Raw genomic sequence first — 22,473 nt, 5'->3', positions numbered from 1 at the left:
TGCCTTCTGACTTTAAAGACAAGCACAATTATATTATTGGGCAGATAGCAAAGGACAGAGGCTGCATTTTTTTCATGATTGGCACACATTTGGTAGGAACATAGAGTACTCAATGAATTTTTCGAATGAATTCATTGATAGAGCATAAGAAAATCTGCATTTTCTTTCTTACTTGAGCCCTTAAAACTACTGTGTGTTTGAGTTTTTAGGTGTATGGGAGTCTTGGGCATCCAAGGTCGAGTGGATTATTGAGACAATTGTTAAAATTGTCTAGTCCCCAAGCACCTTGTCAGAGAATTAGAAATGGAGTCAGGAGGTCTGAAACCCAAGCCTGACTTTGTCTTGCAGTAGCAAAGTAACTCTGTATGAGTCACTGAGTCCTTTTTCTTTATTGTGAAAGGTTCTTCAGTCTAGAATAATCCATGATTCTTCGTGAGCCACGTAGTTTTTCTTTGATCCCTACACACATCCACTCTGAAAGATAGTGTGTTTGGACAACATGTAGCTTGAGATTGGTAAGACGTTTTTGTTTCCTTCCCAAGATCTTGCTGCTATTCCTGACTTTCAGTCTGGTGCTATGGAAAACTGGGGACTGACAACATACAGGGAATCTTCTCTACTGTTTGATGCTGAAAAGTCTTCTGCATCAAGTAAGCTTGGCATCACGATGACTGTGTCCCATGAACTCGCCCACCAGGTATATAAGCTCAATCACACTTTCAAAAAAATGTTAACTATATCTATATTGCTTTTCTGGGACATAGGCTATTCATACTGTTGTATGAATTCTACCAGTTCATTTTTACTATGTCTTTTTCCCTGGAAGAAAAAATTCATTCTTTAAAGCATTAGGTACCATGTTTTATAATACACATTGCAAAGTTTTTCTTTTTACTTTGAAAGAAATATTAGCTATATAAATATGTTAACATTCATATACTGACCTTACACATATAAAATATATTTCCTTCTGAATGTCTGACGTTTATGGCCATGTAGATAATCTAGCTTCCATAGAAATCTGTGAATAACCTGAGTAATGTTTTCCTTTCAGTGGTTTGGGAACCTCGTCACTATGGAATGGTGGAATGATCTTTGGCTAAATGAGGGATTTGCCAAGTTTATGGAGTTCGTGTCTGTCAGTGTGACTCATCCAGAACTGAAAGTTGTAAGTTGTATTTACTTACTTCTTTTTTTACATTTTAGATCAATCTGTTGTGTTGTTTAATGTTGCTGGAAAATACTTACTGATGTTGGATTATGGAATTCATAGAAAGATTGATATCTTCCCTGGGAGTTTAAATATGAATCAGGTTTCCAAAATGCTAGTGAACTTTAAAGATATATTGCAAAGATTTATTTCCAAACTCAATTGCTTATTTCTAAATCTATGATTGTTATGAAGTTAGTATTAAATTTTGTCCTCCCTTAATATCAAAGAAATAGAAATAATGACAACCTGTCTGTTCCATATCACTTCCCCAGCCGTCAGGTTGCTCACTGAAGAAGTATTAGGTACAGATTGCTGCTATTTCAATAGGGTCCTACTTGCCAAATGAAATAAGTTATGTTTAAGGTAATTGTACATTTGATTGTATAAGAACCTAGACTCATGGGTCACAAACTTAATGCTTTGGAACCTCTATGTGTTGATTTTAAAAATCATGTGTTTAACTTGTGAAAATCAAATGCAGTAAAATTAAAAAGAAACTTTATGTAAAAACAATCCTTTATCATATTATAATTTTCATTTGTACATATTCATATCCCATTTTCATCTTCCAATACACATAACTTATATGTAGTTATAATTATAATGTACATATAATTATTACACTACAGTGGATCATAAATATTTTCCTGTTTCCACATAGCCTTTAATAATAAAAATGATTACGTATGGATATTATTCTTTTGGGTAATATGCCCTAATCAGGTTATAGTTGGGATTTGTTTTTCATTTCTTTTTCTTTCACTACATGGTTTTAAAGCTAAATTTCTTTGCTTTAAAATAGTATGGATGATGATTGGAGATACTTAAATCACTATACATTTTAGTTTCTCATTTTGGCACTGTTGGACTGTAGGCATAATGTTTTTCTTTTTAATAGGAAATTTTCTTTATGCTAAGGTGATAAGTATTTAAACAAAAATTTCAGTGTTGATCTAAGATCACTGTTTCTTGGCTGTTCTTTAGAAGATAGTGATTCTATTTAATTTTGTAAATTCTATAAATATGGAATAGGTTAGATTAGAAATTTAGAGTGTAAACCTATTATCCCAGGTCAGACCATCCTCATTTCGTATTTTTTTCAAGTAAATGTAAATCATTGGTGATGTTGTCTTTTTTCTGTCTCAATAGGAAGATTATTTCTTTGGTAAGTGTTTTAGTGCTATGGAGGTAGATGCGTTAAACTCCTCACACCCTGTGTCCACACCTGTGGAGAATCCTGCTCAGATTCGGGAGATATTTGATGAAGTTTCTTATGAAAAGGTAAAAATATATTATAAGGGTACAGTTTGGACCCTACATTTACAAATGTGGGGTGGAGAGGTTATAGACAGGGTTTGGGGGTGACTTTCCCTTCATAAGGACTAGCCCAGACTGAATTCCTTCTCTTCTCACCCACACTGCCCAGAATTAACTCTTTTAGGCCTAACTTGAAGTTTGGCTTGAAATCCTAAAGATTATATTGTGGTCAGTTCGTTTACTGTCTTAAGTTGAATATTCATGGCCTACAGAAGCTTTTTATTTATCCTTCAATAAATAGGTCTTGATCGAGCATCAACTTTGTACCAGGCAAAAGCCCCTGCCCTTGTATAGCTTTTGGTGCCTTCAGAAACAGTTGTCCTGTACCATGTGTTTAATAAAAGAATTGGAAATTGTTGCCAACATATAATAATTGGGAGATTTTATATAAAAATCCAGATTTCTGGCTTCTATTGGAGGGAAAAAGGATTCTGGTCGTACCAGGCCTGTATTTCCCTTAGCAACATAGACTGGAGCTAAGTCATGGCTCCTTTATGAGATCAGAGTTCTGCTTTTCCACTTTCCCTTCCATTCCCAACAGTTTCTGTTACCCTCACCAAGGCAGAGAATGTGTCATTTATCATTATGCTTGGCTGTTTTATGTGTAGCAAATGGAAAAGTATTTCTTGTTTGCATGTTTCCATCAATAGTGCAGAGGAGATAAAAGCAGACATAAAACAGACCTATAAACACACACACAGATCAATGGAACAGAATAGAGCCCAGAAATCAACCCATGCATATATGGTTAATTTATGACAAAGGACCTGAGAATATACAATGGGGAATGGAGAGTCTCTTAAAAAAATGGTCATTTAGTTCTCCCAACACCACATGCAAAAGAATGAAACCGTACCATTGTCTTACACCACTCATGAAAACTAACTTGAAATGAATTAAAGACTTAAATGTTAAGACTGGAAACCATAATACTCATAAAAACTGAGAGAAAAAGCTTCTTGACATGGGTCTTAGCAGTGATTTTTTTGGTATATGACACCAAAAGTATGAGAGCATAAGCAAAGAAAGCAAAAACCAAGTGGGACTACATCAAATTAAAAGCTGTCTGCACAAAAAAACAACAAAATGAAAAGGCAACCTACTGAATGGGAGAAAGTACTTGCAAACCATATGTCTGACAAGGGGTAATATCCAAAATATATAAAGAACTCATACAACTCAATGACTAGAGAAAACAATCTGATTTTAAAAGGAGCAGAAGAACTGAATAGAAACTTTTCCAAAGACAAACAGATGGCCAATAGGTACATGATAAGGTGCTCAACATCACTAATCATTGGGGAAATGCAAATCAAAACACAACGAGACATCACCTCACGCTGGTCAGAATGGCTCATCTCATAAAGACAAATAGCAAGTGTTGGCAAGGATGTGGAGAAAAGGGAACCTTCGTGCACTGTGGTGGGAATGTAAATTGGTCCAGCCACTGTGGAGAACATTATGGAAAACAAGATATTAAAAAATAAAGCTATCATGTCCAGCAATTCTACTTTTCGGTATTTATTCAAAGAAAACAAAAAACACTAGCTTAAAGAGTTATGTGCACTCCCACGTTCCAGGCAGCGTTATTTACAATAGCCAAGATAATTGTTTCCATAAGTGACCATTCCACAGTGCAATATTCAGCCATAAAAAAGGAAATCTTGGCACTTGGGACAACATGGATGGATCTTGAGGGCATTATGCTAAGTGAAATAAGTCACAAAGACAAATTCTGTATGATCTCACTTATATGTTAAATGTAAAAACAAACACACAAAAAATGAGCTCATAGATTGGTGGTTGCCAGGGGTGAGGGGTGGCGGTAGGTGAAATGGGTGAAGGAGGTCAAAAGGTACAAACTTCCAGGTTATAAAATACATCATAGGGATATAAGGTACAGCATGGTGACTATAGTTAATAACATTGTATTGCGTATTCAGAAGTTGCTAAAAGTAGATCTTAAAAGTCCTCGTCACAAGAAAAAAATTTGTGACTGTGTAATGATGGATGTTAACAAGGTGTATTGTGGTGATCATTTTGCAATATATACAAGTATTGATTCATGTTGTACACCTGAAACTAATGTTATATGTCAATTATACCTCAAAAAAAACACCAGTCCTGTTGGCAGGAATATGCACACCATGTAGACATTCAGGGACCTGGGCTTTGCCTATCTAGTGACTCCATGATCCCCTAGAACCAGAGAGAGACTACCTCTGCCTAGGGAGGACCTAAGAAATTTTCCCGGAAAAGAAGATTTTGAGTCATGTCTTAAAGATGAATTGGGCTGTGCAGTGGAGGCTAACACAACATTGTAAAGCAACCATACCCCAATAAAAATTAATTAAAAAAAAAAAAGATGAATTGGGGCTTTTCAGGAAGTAAAGGACATAGAAAGGGCTTTCTCGGAAGAGGGAATCATGATTTCTTAGGAAAAGAAGACTTGAAAGAGGGTGGTGTGTTGAGAGAGAGGGAAGGAGGAAGGAAGGAAGAGTCCTTGGTGGTTAGTCGTATGCAAAGTTCAGGGGGAAACAAAGAACGTAAAAGAACATTTTTCTTATCCTTGAACTACTTCCCTCATTTGTCACCTGTCTGACCACGGAGGCATTTGAGTTTGTGACCCATGATCTACAAGAATGGGAGTGGAGGGGAGAAGAGCTCTTATCACAGGAATGCAGAGTATTTAGGAATTCTCTTGCTCCCTTTCTCATTGTTACTCTTGACCTGCCAGTTGTCTTTGCTCAAGCCTGCCTGGGCTCCAAGATTCCTCACCTGTTACTCACCTTTGCTTCTACCCCTCCCCACTCCTGCCCCAGAGCGGCAGTAGGAGAGACACGTGGTGGTTCAAGTCTAGTTTTAGTCTGTATGTTGTCCACTCACCTGTGAATAATGGAAGCTCGCAGATGATGGGGAGGCTTGGTTAGTGATAGAAAACGGTTCCAGGGGACTAAAAGCATGAACAGTCATGTTGATCCCCTGCCTCGACAGGTCCAGGTTTAACCCACGTTCTCTAATTGTTCCAGGAATTGCTAGACACTAAAAAGATTACTGTATCTGCATTTTAAAGAGTGACTCCAAAATAGTGTGAAGGTATATTAGATGGAGGCAAACTACAGCTAACAGTTATTTACGTTGTCTTTTCAGGGAGCCTGTATTCTGAATATGCTAAGGGATTATCTTGGTGCCGATGCATTTAAAAGTGGTATTGTAAAGTATCTGCAGAAGTATAGCTATAAAAACACAAAAAACGAGGACCTTTGGAATAGTATGGCAAGTGTGAGTATGTTTTGTGTATCTCTGTGTTTGGGATTGACAGGCTTATTATCTTTTTTTTTTTTTTTTAATTTATTTCTTTATTTATTTATTTTTGGCTGCTTTGGGTCTTCGTTGCTGCACACGGGCCTTCTCCAGTTGCGGCGAGCAGGGGCCACTGTTCGTTGCGGTGAGCGGGCTTCTCACTGCTGTGGCTTCTCTTGTTGCGGAGCACGGGCTGTAGGGCACACGGGCTTCAGTAGTTGTGGCACATGGGCCCAGTAGTTGTGGCTCAAGGGCTCTAGAGCGCAGGCTCAGCAGTTGTGGCTCGCGGGCTTAGTTGCTCCGCGGCATGTGGGATCCTCCCGGACCAGGGCTCGAACCCGTGTTCCCTGCATTGGCAGGCGGATTCTTAACCACTGCGCCACCAGGGAAGCCCAGACCTGTTATCTTGTTTTGTTTCTGTTCTGCACCACATTAACCCCTCTGAGAAGAATCATGAGTGTTTTTTACAGAACTGAGTGATGTGTTTATTTTTTTTTTTTAGATTTGCCCTACAGGTGGCACACAACGAATGGATGGATTTTGTTCTAGAGGTGAACATTCATCTTCATCTTCGGTAAGTTTTTACATCTGTACGTGTTCCCCCGAAGCACATTCTTTTACTCCGTTTTCTTTGAAGGATAGCTCTTTGCTGAACTTTCCGAGGTCCTTGACTATATCAGTCTCTCTAGAGATAAGGCTGCGTTTAAACTATACCAGACTGACAGCCTTCCACAATTTTTCTTAAATCTATCTATGCAAGGGAGTTGTCCAGCCTTCTTTGGTAACGCATCTCACTGATACTAATTTCTTCAGCTTCACTCTCTGTAAAGCAGTGGATTTATGACATGTTTCTGTGGTAGATCAGGACTGTATCCGTCAGGCCATGTCGATCGTTTCCATAGCTCTTCATTTGTGAAAAAACATATGATGGCAGTGAGCATTCTTGAGCACTTACTATGTGTCAGGCACGTTTGAAGCACTTATGTGTATTGTCTGCTTTACTCTGCACAATAAGCCTATGAGCGAGTACTGTTATCCCTATTTTTACAGATGGGAATATGAAATCCAAAGGCATATGATTAGTAAATTGTGGAGTGGGGATTTGAATTTAGATCTAACTCATGTCTTTAACTGCTAAACTATAAAGAATTCATAACACCTGAATCACAAAACAGTCTGAGTCTCTGTCTATCTGGCCTTGTGGAGTATTTTCACAGGTAGCTGAGGGTGAGTCTGGAGACTCAACAGGATTTTATCCACCAGATTTTTATTTTCTTGGCTTTTTTGCTTTTAGAAACAGCTTTATTCAGTAGTTACTAGATGTGTCCTGTAGTACATTTTATCCTTTTATTAGCTCTTTAATATTTTTTGAAAACTTTTAGCATCAAAGAATAGATCCTTGTTTGAGTTCACGGCTATCTGTTAAGTGTGAGTCATGTCGGTGTTATCGCTTGGGAAGTACAGGCTCTTGATGGAACATGTTTTCCCCACCTTGCTTGTCTGAGAGCCAGCATCGTTATGTAGGTGTTGAACACGTGGCCACTTTCTGTCCCTTCTCCCCCTGCATTCATTCACACTCCTGCTTTGTGCCTGGTGCCAAGCCTAAGGTCTGCCCAGGAGAACCAGGCGTGGTACCTGTTCTCAAGACATCTATGTGTACAGGAAGAGAATGAAAAGTAAACAGTTAGTGCTTTAATGGGCATGCAGTGGCTGGAGACGGGGGGAAGGGAGCAGGGGAAGGGACGCGGAAGAGCTTCACTGGTTGCAACCCTATGAGCACAAGCTTGGGTTCTTTCTTTTCCTAGAGTTGGGTCCAAGTGGGTCACGCATCTGCCTTTTTCTTATACACCAGCACTGGCGACAGGAAGGCCTTGATGTGAAAACCATGATGAACACCTGGACGCTTCAGAAGGGCTTTCCCCTGATAACCATCACAGTGAGAGGGAGGAACGTACACGTGAAGCAAGAGCACTACGTGAAAGGCCCGGACGACGCCCCAGAAACTGGGTAACGTTCACAGAGAGAAACTCATTTTGTTGCCTAGGCACATCTGTCTTGTAGGATGAACCCTTATTTTTGAAATAGTGCCCTTATCTTTGTTGGTAAAATATTTTAATCAAATCTATATATCCTATGAATCTGACTTATACACCACCGTCTATTCAAAAGGATGAAGCTGATATATAATTATTTTAACATTCTCATGGTTTGTAGTTAGATATGATGGCAATTTCCAGTTACTGGCTTGAAATGAACTCCAGTATAAGCATTTGCCACTTAATTACAGTAGTGCCTGGCATTTGGGTTGGAGCTAAGGACATAAACATTTAGGTGATTTCTGGGAAATACAAGAGACTCCATTCTCTTCTTTGCAAGTCTGAGTTAGATCCCAGAACCTGTTTGTCAGCTTAACACTACAGAGGACATCACTGGAAATGAGACACTGCAACTTGACTGACCCTGGATGGACACTATATAAAAAATTTTTTATTTTGAAATAATTTCAGATCTGTGGAGAAAATATAAGGAGAGAGCAAAGAATTCCATATATTCTTTGCCCAGATATGTGTTAACTCTTTACCACATTTGTTTTCTCTCTCTCCATATAACCTAAAATATCAAACAGTTCCAAAAAATATGATCTTTATTTCTTTCTATATATATATGGCATATATATATTTTTTAACTGTTTGAGGGTAAGTTGGAGACATGATTTCCTCTTTACCCTGACATGCTTCAGTGTAGTATTTCCTAAAAAACAAGAGAATTCATTTATATAACCACAGTACCTTTATCAAAATTATGAAGTGAACTTCATAAATACTATTATCAAATGTATCAACCTTATTCAACTTTCCTCAGTGGTCCTAATAATATCTTTATAGCAAAAGAAAGAAACCTGGTTCAGGATTTTATATAGGATCACATTGTATTACTGTTCACATCTCTTTAATTCTTTTTTTCTGAAACAGTTCCTCAGTCTGTCTTTCTTGACCTTGATATTTTTGAAGAGAACAGGCTAGCTATTTTAGAGAATGTCCTTTAATTTGGGTTTTCTGCTGTTTCTTCACGATCAGATTCAGCTTATGCATCCTTGGCAGGAATTCCACAGAACTGATGCTGTGGTTCCGAGTATATGATTTAGAAGGCACATGCTGTCAATTTCTGCCATTACTAGTGGTCACATTTTTAAAGTTAGGCACCCTGAGATCCCTTTAGGCAATCACTGCGAAGGCTGTCAGGGCTCACTTGAGCCTAAATTCCTAGCTCTATTCAAGGAGTCCAAGAAGAATGAATAGTGCCCAAGCTGGCCACTCCTACAAAGGTGGAAAATGGGCTGGGGATGTTTTGAGCTCTTGACTGTAGCAGTTTTGGGTACCATCCTTCTTTAAATGAGCCAGTGCCCGGAGCATGGTAGGTGATTTAAGAACTGCTTGTTGCAGTGAATCAGCAAATGAACAAATCCATCCTCCTTTCTTGTAGGTACCTGTGGCATGTCCCATTGACATTCATTACCAGCAACTCAGACTCAGTCCAGCGATTTTTGCTGAAGACAAGAACAGGTAATTTGTTGTGGAACTAACTAGCTTTCTTCATGAAGGAACTGTGGAAATGTGTAGGATTTAGATAATAAGTTTCTTTGCTATTTATCTTGGTTAAAAAAAAGGATCAGGTCTGCCTTTATCTGAAGCAGATCTGTGACTCCATTTCTAGTGAAGAATATAGGTTTGAAAATACTGTCTGGTTGCAAAAGGAGAAGGACAGTATCTTGCCAGATAGGGATTAAAACAGTTGAGTTATGTAATGCTGAGGAGAAGAGATACTTGGGAAAATTCCCCCTTACTTTAACATTGCTGGATTATATCATACATATGGCCTGAAACATGGCATTCTTCTCATAGGTCTATAAATCTCACAAAATGAGTGTCTAAAACTAGTATTGGCTTTTGTCTATTGGGATGCTGTTTTCTGGTTTCTAAAAGGAATGTGTTCAATATGAAACTCATTTCAGTATTAAAATTGTTCAGTATTAAGCTCGCCTTTAATTTCCTTGTCCAGTCTCTGATCAGAAAAGTTTTCTCCAGTCAAGAGGGAAAATGCAGCTATGATTTATTTTATTTGCTCTAGATGTGCTCATCCTCCCAGAAGAGGTGGAATGGATCAAATTTAATGTTGGAATGAATGGCTATTACATCGTGCATTATGAGGATGATGGATGGGATTCTTTGACTGGCCTTTTAAAAGGAACACACACGGCAATCAGCAGTAGTGATCGGGCCAGTCTCATTAACAATGCATTTCAGCTTGTCAGGTAATACAAGCTCCTCACAGTCTTGGTTTGTTTCTGCAAGCTGCTGTTATCATTCAGATCCTTGATTTCTAAAGATGAAAGTGATTGCTAATAAGAAGTTGAAAGGTGTTTTCTCCTAAGTTCTTCTAACAATTCAAGGTTGCTTTTAGTTTTAGGATTAACCTCTTATCTGCGTCCACTGAGTAAGGTAAAGTAAGGAATCTGTATTTTAATCTTTATCATTAACGACTCGGGTCAGACTGAGGCAAAAGTGTAGAAAACCAGGAGACCGACATCCTGGAGAAGCCCCTTGCCTGGTCCCTAAAGCCTAGTCCTGCAGCTTTTTCTGGCCCTGCTGTAACAGATCAGGTTTCTCCCCGCTGGGTCTCTGACAATCCTGAAGCCTTCGTAGAAGACCAAGTGGCCCAGGCCCAAGTTGTCGGCATTACATCTCTCAGACTAAAGGAGAGAGATCCACACGCCCCACTCCCACCCCACCCAAACTGGATAGCTGAACTGCATAGCATCTTTATGGCTCATAAAATGTGGCCCAACCAGATGACCTTTGAGTGGGTGAGGGTAGTGTTCACTCTTTTTTTTTTTTTTTTTTTGCCCCATAACATTGGCTTTTCAGGAAATGGTCCCCAAGCCTACAACTCAACCTTCTTCAATATTTAGGTAGAACTGAAGTCTAAGGGGAATCACCCAAGTGGGAGGGAATACTGTAATTCTCAGCCCCACGTGTGTCTCTGCTCTAAATGTCGTGGACTTCCTTTCCTGGGCCTCTTGAGGTGACAGAAAGCAGTGGGGAATAAAGATAGGGGTTGCTTATCTAGCCGTTTCTGCCCTGCCTAAATATTCCCTTCCATAGCGCATTACTGCTGACGTCATAGGGGATTTTGTGTTTATTTACGTGAGCGTGCACCCTACCACTAAGATGTTTAACACCAACCCTCTATAATGAAGAATTGATATCTATATTCAGTTTCTTTTTGCAATGGGGACGAGGATGTGTTGACTCCAGGGACTCATACTTGTGACTGAGTGGCAGTCTAGGTGAGGCTTCCTAAAGGATCTTTGATCAGATTTTCCATTTTTCTCTGCAAGTTCAGCACAGTCCGACGTTTCACAGAGGGACAGATGCTGACCTGTTCCCATTGCATCTTAACCACAACTCATAGAGCTAGTTAACCCTAGCTCTATTATTTGAGAAAGTTCCTTCACAGTGTAAACATGCCTCATGTTGTGATATATGTGACAGGAAAGATGTTAGTATAAAGGTCATTATTTATAAGGGAGCATTTATATCCGATTGAATATTTTGCTGGAAGGTTGTTCAAGTAACTTTTGAAACAAATAGTTGATTTCCTGGATTTTCTTTTAAACTGCTAACCCTGGTGTCTCTTGACCAGCATTGGAAAGCTATCCATTGAAAAAGCCTTGGATTTAAGCTTGTACTTGAAACATGAAACTGAAATCATGCCAGTGTTCCAAGGTTTGAGTGAACTGATACCTATGTATAAGTTAATGGAGAAAAGAGATGTGAATGAAGTGGAAACTCAGTTCAAGGTAAAAGCCTGAAATAAGTTGAATAGTTTTTAGATAACTGGTTTGCTTTGGTGTAGGTGTGGAAAAGAGTTCTTATCATGGTGTATATTATATATATAATATATGTATCTTATATATATCTTGATATATTTTAAAGAAAATCACAATTACCTCAGTATTTAGGTTGACCAATGAAGACTTTGGTTTTATTTTGGCACTAAAAATAGGCATGGCACTGTTAGCTTCTGTTCTTAAGTTTCACAGATTTGTCATTCCCTCATTTGGCTAATTGTTTATGTCACTTTACTTCTGTATTGTGATGGTTGCTATTAAGACTTTCTGGGACTCAGGTACTTAAGCGAGAGGCACAAAATTGCTACTTTTGGCAAAATGTGATGACATCTTGTATAATTTGCTCTCAAAATTTAGTCATATCAACTGTCTCTTTTAGTTTGCTTTGAAAGTGGCAGTTCATCCTGATTTTAAGTAGTTAAGGATATATTTATAAAAGATTGTTACACAAATCCTGAAATCATTCATCATTTCTTGCTTTTGACTCCTTTTATAATTAAATATAAACAACTGCATGGTTTTGGAAATATGAATTGGACTAAGCTTTAAAAAATAATCTCCATCCCCTGAGGGTGTATTGGATTATATAAACCACGAGATGACTGGGGACAGGACTGGTGACACATGTGCCTTTCCCACAGGCCTTTCTCATCGGGCTGCTGAGGGACCTCATTGATAAGCAGACTTGGACGGATGAGGGCGCCATCTCCGAGCGAATGTTGCGGAGTCAGCTGCTCCTACTGGCCTGTGTGCGCAAGTACCAGCCCTGTGTGCAGAAGGCAGAAGGCTATTTCAGACGGTGGCAGGAAGCCAATGGGAATTTGAGGTCTGTTTTTATCGAACAACCAGTTTGTTCAGATAAGGGGTATCTTTTATTTTTTCCACCATCCTTGCTAAATGTTGGGAGAAAAAACAAGTATAGACAAGTCTCCCCTGCTGTCCTTTTTGGGAAAATAATTTTTTTTTTTTTTAGACTTATCTATGCATTGCTCAACTTTCTGTTTTAAGTTCCTGACAGGAGGCCGGGGGTTTGGTTAACGGGGAGGCGGGCGGCAGGGATTAAGTCCTTTTAGACTTGGGGTTTAAATCCTATCCAGGAAATACTAAGCCAACAACATACGTGCTTCTATTTATAGAGGTGCTTACAAACGGGTGGTCCTATTGGATTCCTGACTTTTGTTCATGGACTACATTTTAAGTCTAGTTTGAATTTCCTTCTTTTGACTTGAAAAGTGACCACCTATTGAGTCACCCAGCATCCTTAAAGTATGTTAGAAATGTAGGTATTTATAGAAGTGGCATTTCACAATGTATTTTTGAGAAGGCTACTTAAAACCTAATTTCAGTTACTTTCTCTTGCTTCTTTCCTAAAGTGTTACTGAAGGAAAGAGGTTATTTTTGTTTATATTTCCAGGCATGCTTCTCTGATTGTGGGTTCAGTTTATCGTTTCATAATCTGTCTCTCTCGTGCATGCAAACGCACTGCCTTCATCTCAGCCTCACCCCCCGTGTGTTCTTTTCCACAGCCTGCCCAGCGATGTGACCTTGGCAGTGTTTGCTGTAGGGGCCCAGAACCCAGAAGGATGGGATTTTCTTTATAGTAAATATCAATCGTCATTGTCCAGTACTGAGAAAAACCAAATTGAATTTGCTCTCTGTATTACCCACAATAAAGAAAAGCTTCAGTGGTAAGTAATTCATTCATGTTCATGTAGCCAAGAGGAATTAAATTAGATCAGATCCTTCTGGCATCTGTTTTTGTCCTCTTGGCCAGGAGCTGCGTTTCCTGCTGGGAGCATTTATGCAAGAGGGCACGCATCTAATGTGTACGGTAAATAATTAGGGAGCAGCGGGTGTCAGGAAAAATATTTAAAGGAGTATGTATTTGTGTATCTTTAAAATAACACATTTAGAAATATACACCGGATATACCTATCTTAGCTACTTTTGTGAGCAAATGAGAGAATATATGAGAATTGGTGTTGCAAACACTATATAAATGTTAGTTTTTATTATTATGTAGCCATAGGGAGTTTCTCAGGGCTCTGGTAACCTACTTATCTTTTGTGTCTTTATTATTGGCAGATCGGCTTTTTTCTTTCCCAAATTATTTTATTAAAGTTGTTTGGAACTTTTTCAGGGCCTCTTTGTTGCTAACACTTCTTGTCTTAATCATTCTAGGCTACTAGAACAAAGTTTTAAGGGAGATACAATAAAAACTCAAGAGTTTCCAGATATTCTTAGCGCTATCGGCAGAAACCCAGTGGGATATCCATTGGCCTGGCAGTTTCTGAGGGAAAATTGGAATAAACTTGTACAAAAGTAAGTAGTGCCAAAAATTGTGTTGTGACTGGCAAAAATTCCTAAATCTGGCTGTGTTTTAGCTATGTTTGTAAAATAACAGTGATTATCTAAAGGGATTCTTTTGACTGAAGAAAGGAAGTAGAGGTACTTAAAATATCCTTAGAAAATATGAAACTCTAATTCAGTGCTAACTAATGGATCTAGATGGTCAAGTTTTTCATTCCATCTGGAATAATCTCTTCCCGCACCCCGTGACCTACCAGAAGCCGCCTGCACGGTTCAGGCAAGTCTTCTGTTTAGTACTTCCGCTTGTTGCATCTGCCCTAACTCTTGTAGCACCTCCTACTTCTGTCATTTTCTTTTGGGTACTTAATCTTTTATTCAGAGGCTGGTGTGTTGATTTTTTACAACTAGATCTTAGCCCATTGGAGCAAAGGATCACGTCTTATCTTTTTCACGCCTAACCATTTTTTAGTTAATTGCTATCACATATATGAGGCACTTAAAAATACATGTCGAATGAACAAATACTTCACAATACATTTTGACAATTTCTATTTCTAGGTTTGAACTTGGCTCAAATTCCATAGCCTACATGGTAATGGGAACAACAAATCAATTCTCGACAAGAGCACGGCTTGAAGAGGTAAAAAAAAATAAAAAGCTTTCTTTTTGAACTTCAGTGACAATTATCTAATAAATTATCTAGTAAATATGAGGTAGGCAAAGTACTTTAAGGGCCTGATGAGTTAGAAATGGATTTTGTCACTTGGTAAACGTTCTTTTTGGATGTGTGTTTTGTTCAGTGTGGTGTTTTTGACATGAGCAAAAATCAGTTATAAATAAACCATTGAAAACTGTGCCTCTTCCCAAACATGTTTGGAAGTCTTAGCTCTGCCATTAAAAATTTTAGGGCTTAAAAATTACTTTAGACGTTTAATCCCTGTTTAGGATGTTAAAAGTGATTATTGGAGGTTTAAGTGACTGAAGTGATCCTCTAGTTATTTTGAAAGAGGCAGGTCTGGAAGCTAGGTTCTCCACTATTCGAGCTCATGGCTTCCTATTACTTACTTATGAACCATCTACTTTCAGAAAGAATTCTAGGCAACTTATAAGGTCCATATATAAAATAACGCTAAAATAAAGAACAAAAAGCTGCATAATGTTCAGAAAGAGGAAATTGTATGAGGGATTTGCGCTGAGGATAATATTATTGCAGTTGTACCCTAAGTTTATCATAGCTTCCTAGCAGCCAAAGAAAGATGAGAAAAAAGTATGAGTTATTGTCAGGTAAGAGAGAACCATGGAACATACAAGTTTTCCACAAAAGCAGACTTTTCTCTCAGTCTTAAACTTTTGAGGAGTATGATGTATGGGTCATTTTGTTGCGGTGGCTTTTCTATAATAATATTCTCTATAGTAAAGCTGTAGAACAAATTTTACATGGTTTTAAAAATGGCACAATTAGATAAAAGCTGAGAGCCTAATATTAACTTTTTTAGGAGTGGTTCCATTGTGTAGTCTGGTTACACCATGATCTAGCTCGATGGAGAGTGCTTTGAAAATGGGAAAGAAATGTCACAACCCTTTTCTCCAATTTTTCAGTAGCCTCACCCAGGCTTGTAAAGTTAACTTGCACATAATAATTCAAGCTTGAATTCTAGTGAGGTCTACTGCAGAGATATTCTGTGTGATGACAGCAGAGCCAGCCATGGGCTGGGACCAGATAGACCAGGTCTGTAGCAACAAAACAGTTCATTCATTATCTTGTTCATTCATTTATTTTCTCATGAATTCATTCAAGACATATTACATTCTTACTCTACAGCAGGTGTGGTTTTAGGTTCCAGGGTTACAATGATGAACAGGATAGACAAAGCCACTGCCCTCACAGAGCTTAAATTTTACTGGGGGAATCAGACGATTACAGACAGAGCAACTCATGTCAGGTAGTTACCTGCTCTGAAGATGAATAAGGCAAGGGAAGGAGAGTGAGTGACTGGGTAAGGGGATGGTGCTGTGTTCTGTGGGATGACTCGCGGACCTTTGAGGAGATGTTGAAGGAAATGCCGATATCTAGGTGGAGAGTGCTGTGTGCAGAGGAAACATCAGGTGCAAAAACCCTGCGGCAGGACATGTAAATGAAAGAGCCCGAGATGTTGTCCGAACGCAGAGTGTCCTACTGACATTTACAATGCAGAAGTCATCCTGAGCCCTTCCTTCCCCTCACATCGAGCTCATCCCAAGTCCTGTTGGCTCTGCTTCCGGCATCTGCACCCCATCCGTGCACTTCTTTGCTCTTACCCCGGCCAAGCCTTTCTCACCTCTTGTGTGGCCTATGGTGACAGCCTCCTAACTGGCCTCCCTCCTGCCACTTTGCCAATACCAAACCATCTTCCACCTTTAAAAACGGAAAACCAACCCACGACTGACCCTTTCTTGAAACCCTGCCTGTCACTCTTGAAATCTCAAACCTCTCCTTCCCATGTGAATGAGATGGTCATTACCTGGCTCCTGTCCGCCTCTCCAGCCCTTTCTCACATGCTCTTGTGTTCACTCTCTCACCCACTCCAGCCCCTCAGCCTTCTCCTGCTCCTGGGCCACCAGGTGTTTCTCCTGCGTGAAGCCTCTGCACTTTCTTCTTCTTCTGCCTGGCTTGCTCTTTCCCCAACTTTAGACTGGAAAGGTTCATTTTATTCTTTAGAGGCCCCAGCTCAAATGTCACCTTGCCAGACCACTCTGTCGAAAGCAGGCCACCCCCGCCCCAGTTGCTATCATAGCCCCGGTTTATTTTCTCCACAGCAGTATAGAGTCAGCATAGTTCATTGCTTGTCTCCCCAGGCAGACTGTAAGCTTCATGAGGGTAGGGTGCTTGCCTGATTCATTGCCTCATCCTCAGTGTCTCGCACAGTAATTAAGCCAGAGAAGTGAATAAGTACCAGAGTAAATATTCATGAAGAAATGGATGAGGGTGAGTCCCTGGTACCTGCTGGGCTTTAGGTTCTGCACTTCACCCACATAACGACATCCTCACCAACGCTCTGCAGTGTCACAAATGAGGAATCCTAGTCCCAGAGAAGTTAATCATTTACTCACCAACTAGTAGCATAAATCTGGTTTTCTACCCATGTGCACAGAAAATATTCTCAAGGAGGCAGGTTTGAATCAAATACGTACTCAGTTGAGATGCTGAATTTCCCAAGGCAGATGAAGATAGGAGTGATAAATTTGGGTCAGGAAAAGTAGAAGGGCAGGCAGGGGTTAACAGCTGGCTTTGTTAGAGCTCTTGCAGGCTTGTTTTTCAGTACTATCATGGTAGGCTCCTTCAGGATTAAGTAATTTGACCAATTAGTAAAAATATTGATGTGGTTTGACTGAAGAGTGCCCAGAGTGATTTTTTTTTTTATATTTTATTGAAGTATAGTTGATTTACATTGTTGTGTTAATTTCTGCTCTATAGCAAAGTGACTCAGCCATACACATATTCTTTTTCATGTTGTTTTCCATTATGGTTTATCACAGGATATTGCCCAGAGTTACTTCTTAAACGGCCTGTTAATTAATCTTGAGTTCTGAGAGACAAAACAGTAGATTGAGCTACAGTTTAAGGCAGGACAGTGAAGCGGGTTAAGTGTTTTCTAGGTTGCTATAGCAGGAGGGTATGCCTTCAGCTCACGGAAAAGTTCTACTGAGATTTAATTTTAAAACAACCCCGAATCATTTAAAATTGGAATTTGATCTTTCAAAAAGCCTATTCTTACCCCCCTCCTTTTCCCAAACTTAGGATGTTATGACATGGATTTTTAAGGAATTAACTGTCTGGAATCCATGCTGAATAAATAATGTATCTTGGCTTAGACTTTCTTCCTGTCTATGAAATCAAAAATTGATGGATTAATATGAAGTGTATGGGAAAAAAGTTTAAGAACCCTTGAAGGTGAGACAGAGTAGCACAATGGTCAATGCTGTTGCAAAGCCAACCTATTCCTCATGTGAGCTTAAAGGGGATAAAGTACCCAGCGGTGAAACAATAGCAAAGATATTTTTGAGGAGATAGTCAAGTGACTCTTATCTCTTTAAAACCATGGGGAACTTTGGGTGGATTTTATCTTGAAGGAACAATACATCAATTGTGGATTAGGATAAAAAAATTTGGCAAGGTTTGGGGTATTACCACCGTAACTTGCTAAGAACCCCATTCCCCAGTGTTTCTATCATAACAGACAAAGCCAGGCCCGTGGAGGAAGACTGCACGTATGTGGCTGAAACTGTTTTGCTTGGCAGAGAGGATACTCTGCACATTCTGCTGTTTCAGCTATGTTTAAAAAAGTTAAGTTTGCATCTGTGTGTCTATAACAGAATACACATTAGATACATGCGATTAAAACTTAATTATGAAACGGTAAACAGTGAAGTCTTTTAGAATCTGGCAACTGTGAATAAATAAAAAAGCTGCAGAGGAAAAACACAAAACTTGACATCATGAGGCATGAGCTCATTTCATAGAGCTTAAGTTTATGTACATAATCGTATCCAGACACCTGGCCCTGTTTTCTATGTAGAATTTTGACAAATGCTGGAATTTTGGCTTCAGTTTTCTTTTAACTAGCCTGAACTTTATTTGTGTAACTTAATAAAACAAAATTTTAAAAACCCAATTTTTCCTCACAAGGTAAAAGAATTCTTCAGCTCTTTGAAGGAAAATGGGTCTCAGCTCCGTTGTGTCCAACAAACAATTGAAACCATTGAGGAAAACATACGTTGGATGGATAAGAATTTTGATAAAATCAGAGTGTGGCTACAAAATGAAAAGCTTGAACTGCTGTAACAATCCGTTCCTTGTTGGTTCCTGTGATGTGTGATCTCCAACATTTTATTGAATGTGAATATTTTCAAAATAGAGATGGTTGTCTTGGCTCCCAGTGGAGATATTTCCTGCTCCTTCAACTCCTTATTCATTCGTCCCTTCTTATGAAGACTGGCTGCTAACTTTTTCATCAGGGGGTTATTGCCACCACATGTTCCATTATAGGTGTTACCCCCAAATGTAAACCCAAGTGGTAGGTTCCCTACTACGGAGAAGTGAAGTACCTTATTCTTCTATTTTATATTTTATACTTAAGCCCTGCGGTCTCCAAACCCCTGGTCCCCACACCCTGCTCCCCATGGGCTTCTCATTCATAAGCTGTTGTGTCAGTCTCCTGGGAAGACTCTGAACAGTAGTGACTACTGAACCATGAACCCCTGGGGCAGTGATTGAGCCAGAAGGGCCCTGATCTGCTTTCCACCTTTCTCTCCCTTGCTGCATGCCCAGGGGCTGACTTGTTGGAGGGCCACATCATGACACTTCCCTGTCCTCTGGCTTTCCGTTGACCTCCCAGGAGGGCAGATAAGAGCTGGGGTTGGGGAGGGAGTAGGTGATGGTGTTTATTCCCCCGGTTCCCTTGCAGGTTGCCTCAGGCTGGCCTCCACCGAAGGTCTCAGCTCTAGGGAGGTGGCCCTCTTTCCCACAAGCCTTCTCCATCTGTGTGTTCTAGTAAGTGCTTCCTCCTCTCACCCCTTCAGGGTGAAGGGTGAAGGGTGAAGGGTGAAGGGTGAAGGGTGAAGGGGGAGCCTGGCTTTCATCAGTCCTGGCTGGACCTGTGGTTTCCATACATCCTGCTCACATTTTTGTTTCAAAAACAAAAAACAAAAACCCCCCAAAAAACCTTTTATAGATCCCTCCTCAGATAATCCTAATTTGAGTGTGCCATCTATTTCCTCAGGACCCTGACTAATAGTGTCTCTTCTGAAAAAGCCGAGTGCGTTCAGGTCTAGAAGAGAAACCTTTCATTTGAAGTTGAACCTCAGAGCTTTTGATTTGATCCTTAGGTAGGTGATGCTTCCTCTCCTTGTTCCTTATTTGGCCTAGTTTATAACCTCTAAATAAGTTGTTACTGGCACTTATTGCCAGTAAGGCATTGCAGTCTCTAGTAAATGATAAGGTATTGTGAAATGGAAAATACTTGCTTATATTAGCCTAAGTGAAGACAGTGTGTTGTACTGGAATTGAAGTCTTTTTTGAGTTTTTTTTTTTAATATATTGCAAAATTTAAGATAAAGGAATATGATATGACAAATGTCAATGTGTTTTTCTAATACAGTATGGAATAGAGGATCTTTTCTGGACATAAATGTGTTTGCAATTCCATTTTCATACATATTGCATGGCTTAATGGCTTGAGAACTAAAACCAGAAATCACTGGTAATGTCCATCCCCAGGTGTCTTTCTTCTAAAAAAACATACAAAGCCAAGATTTTAATGTAAAATATTTTTCTTTAATTGCATCTTATATCTTGATTAATGAAACATGGAAATAGTGGTTTTCAGTTTTGGTCACCTGAGGAACCTCTTTTCATTTGCTTTTAGAGAAGTCCATTTTCTAAAGAGACACAATATTGCCACACAATGTGCAAAACCCTTTTTGGTAATAAAAAATTGTTATTTACCTCTAAGCAAATATTTGCAGTTATTTACTCCAAATTAGATGGGTAAAAAGGACTGATTTAGATCTTGTAGCTTACTCAACTCATCATTAATTACTATCAAACACCCAAGTATTGAAGACGTTTCTAATAAACAAAAAGGCATATTCTGAGTACCTTAAATAAATGTTTACTTTAACAGGTATTTCCTAAATCTCTGGATTTTGGTATGTAATTTTAAAATACTTACATATATGCATGTAAATTAGTAATACTGCAGCCATATCCTTGCAAACACATCTGTCAATGTCAAAGGTTTCACTTTTTTTTTTAAACAAAACCACTTTGTACTACCTATAGACACATAATTGAAATCCCTCAGAAAAAGTGTTTATTTTCTTGTTAGTGCCTTGAAAAGGTCTGTTTAGTCACCATAATCCTGGCTTATATTTCCCAGATTTAGACTAGTAATGCCTGCATCTCTGATGGGATGGGGACATAGCATTTGAAGTGGATGCAGTTTGAAATCTCAGAGGTATATGCATGATTTTTAAAGACAATTTTTAGATCATATTAACAAAATTGGATGTGCATTATAAGTAGTATGTTATTGTTGCTTGCCTCCCACCCCATTAGACGGTATTGGTGATATTACTTATTTTTAGTGAAGTTGCTAAATCCTAATAAATAGTTTAAACAGATGCTGAGGAAGGCTGTGCTCTCTGAAAACAAGGAATTCCAAATCAGTTTTATGATGTGTACCTGATATCTTTTCCTGCATTCACTATCAGGAAATAAAGATGGGATTTTGATAAATATTTAATTTCATCAATGACACCGGTGCTGTATTCATAAACCGTTCAGAAAGGTATGAGAAACCATTCCAAGTTGTGGGATATCAGACACTAGTTCTTAAATTGCTGTGGGGGAAAAGCAGATTTTTAAATTCTAAAAAGATCTTTTTCTTTATTTTTAAGCAGAAGTTTGTTTTTGTTTTTGGTAAACCCAACTTCCATTAAGCCACATGCTGTACAGTGCAAGACTAATGTGGCAATGGCTCTAAGCAAACAACTGCTGCTCAGGTTTTATAGAGAGAGGCTGGAAAGCCCAGCTTAATGCAGTAAACCAGCAGAGTTCAAGCCATATGAGTATTCTAAGAATTAGATTTTGTTATTCTTGGAACTTGCTATGCAGTGACACAGAGTCTGCGTTTTGCTCTTCTGACTCGAGTCAAGTCTCAGTAGGCCTGTGCTGACGTCCTAACCTCTGGCAAAGAAGAGTTCAGCCTGAAAAGGGGCGCGGTGCTTCCTCGTCTGTCCACGTTATCTATTGTTAGCAGCTCAAGAGGAGACATGTGCCCAATGTACGATATTTTATGTTTGCCTTATAAACATGAACCCAAAGAAACATCAAATACAGTTCAAAAGCCCAAGAGGAAAGGGGTAATGAGAAATCAGAACACTGAAGAATATGTAAAGCATTGTTTTCCAAATGCTAACAACAAAAAAAATTAAGTGCAAATTAAAAATACTAATGAGATTTACAGACACTGAGGGTAGAAGGTGCAAAAGTTTGCGAAGGTTTTTCCTTTTGTGTGTGTTGCTTTAAGAAGCTATCAAATATATCTCTTAGAAATATATAGTTCCTTTCTCTCCCAACTGAAGACAGTTTTTAAAAATTCAAAGTTTATCAGTACTCAGTAGAATAACACAGGTGAACCAGACAAATTCAGTTTCTTTTCAGGAAAAGAAAAACAATGTTTAGGATGTCAGAAGACTCAACAAATACTGCTGTCTAGAAGCCACTCAGAAAATTTTTCTGCTGTTAAAGGCTTTTGTTCTTCAAACGTCACCATCTACCAGCTGAAGATTTTATATGCGGATACCTTGAAAAATTCAAAGAAGAAAATCCAGTGAACATTTGATATGTAATTTTCTTATTACAGGCATAATAAATTTA

The 22,473-nt window shown here is 39.0% G+C and overlaps 2 protein-coding genes across 22 annotated transcripts in view; one reads left to right on the top strand and one right to left on the bottom strand.

Annotated features, from left to right (window-relative positions):
- Positions 1-19,741, top strand: part of ERAP1 (endoplasmic reticulum aminopeptidase 1) — a 120,806-nt gene extending 101,065 nt beyond the window's left edge. For all 8 annotated transcript variants that reach the window (XM_082375552.1, XM_082375551.1, XM_082375548.1 and 5 more), the window contains 14 exons: positions 543-697; positions 1,055-1,168; positions 2,363-2,494; positions 5,681-5,812; positions 6,336-6,407; positions 7,686-7,840; positions 9,317-9,396; positions 9,962-10,145; positions 11,537-11,693; positions 12,386-12,570; positions 13,271-13,432; positions 13,926-14,066; positions 14,613-14,694; positions 18,721-19,741. In XM_082375552.1, the coding sequence (XP_082231678.1) occupies positions 543-697; positions 1,055-1,168; positions 2,363-2,494; positions 5,681-5,812; positions 6,336-6,407; positions 7,686-7,840; positions 9,317-9,396; positions 9,962-10,145; positions 11,537-11,693; positions 12,386-12,570; positions 13,271-13,432; positions 13,926-14,066; positions 14,613-14,694; positions 18,721-18,876 (1,907 nt within the window). In that variant the 3' untranslated portion in view covers positions 18,877-19,741. The remainder of the gene's footprint in view (positions 1-542; positions 698-1,054; positions 1,169-2,362; positions 2,495-5,680; positions 5,813-6,335; positions 6,408-7,685; positions 7,841-9,316; positions 9,397-9,961; positions 10,146-11,536; positions 11,694-12,385; positions 12,571-13,270; positions 13,433-13,925; positions 14,067-14,612; positions 14,695-18,720) is intronic.
- A 604-nt stretch (positions 19,742-20,345) lies between these two features.
- Positions 20,346-22,473, bottom strand: part of CAST (calpastatin) — a 120,116-nt gene continuing 117,988 nt past the window's right edge. For all 14 annotated transcript variants that reach the window (XM_082376414.1, XM_082376424.1, XM_082376416.1 and 11 more), the window contains one exon: positions 20,346-22,399. The gene's annotated coding sequence lies outside the window, so the exon portion shown is untranslated. The remainder of the gene's footprint in view (positions 22,400-22,473) is intronic.

The sequence above is a fragment of the Balaenoptera borealis genome, assembly GCF_965194805.1.
Source record: "Balaenoptera borealis genome assembly, chromosome: 2".
Taxonomy (NCBI): Eukaryota; Metazoa; Chordata; class Mammalia; order Artiodactyla; family Balaenopteridae; genus Balaenoptera; species Balaenoptera borealis.
This window is presented reverse-complemented; position numbering and strand designations above follow the sequence as displayed.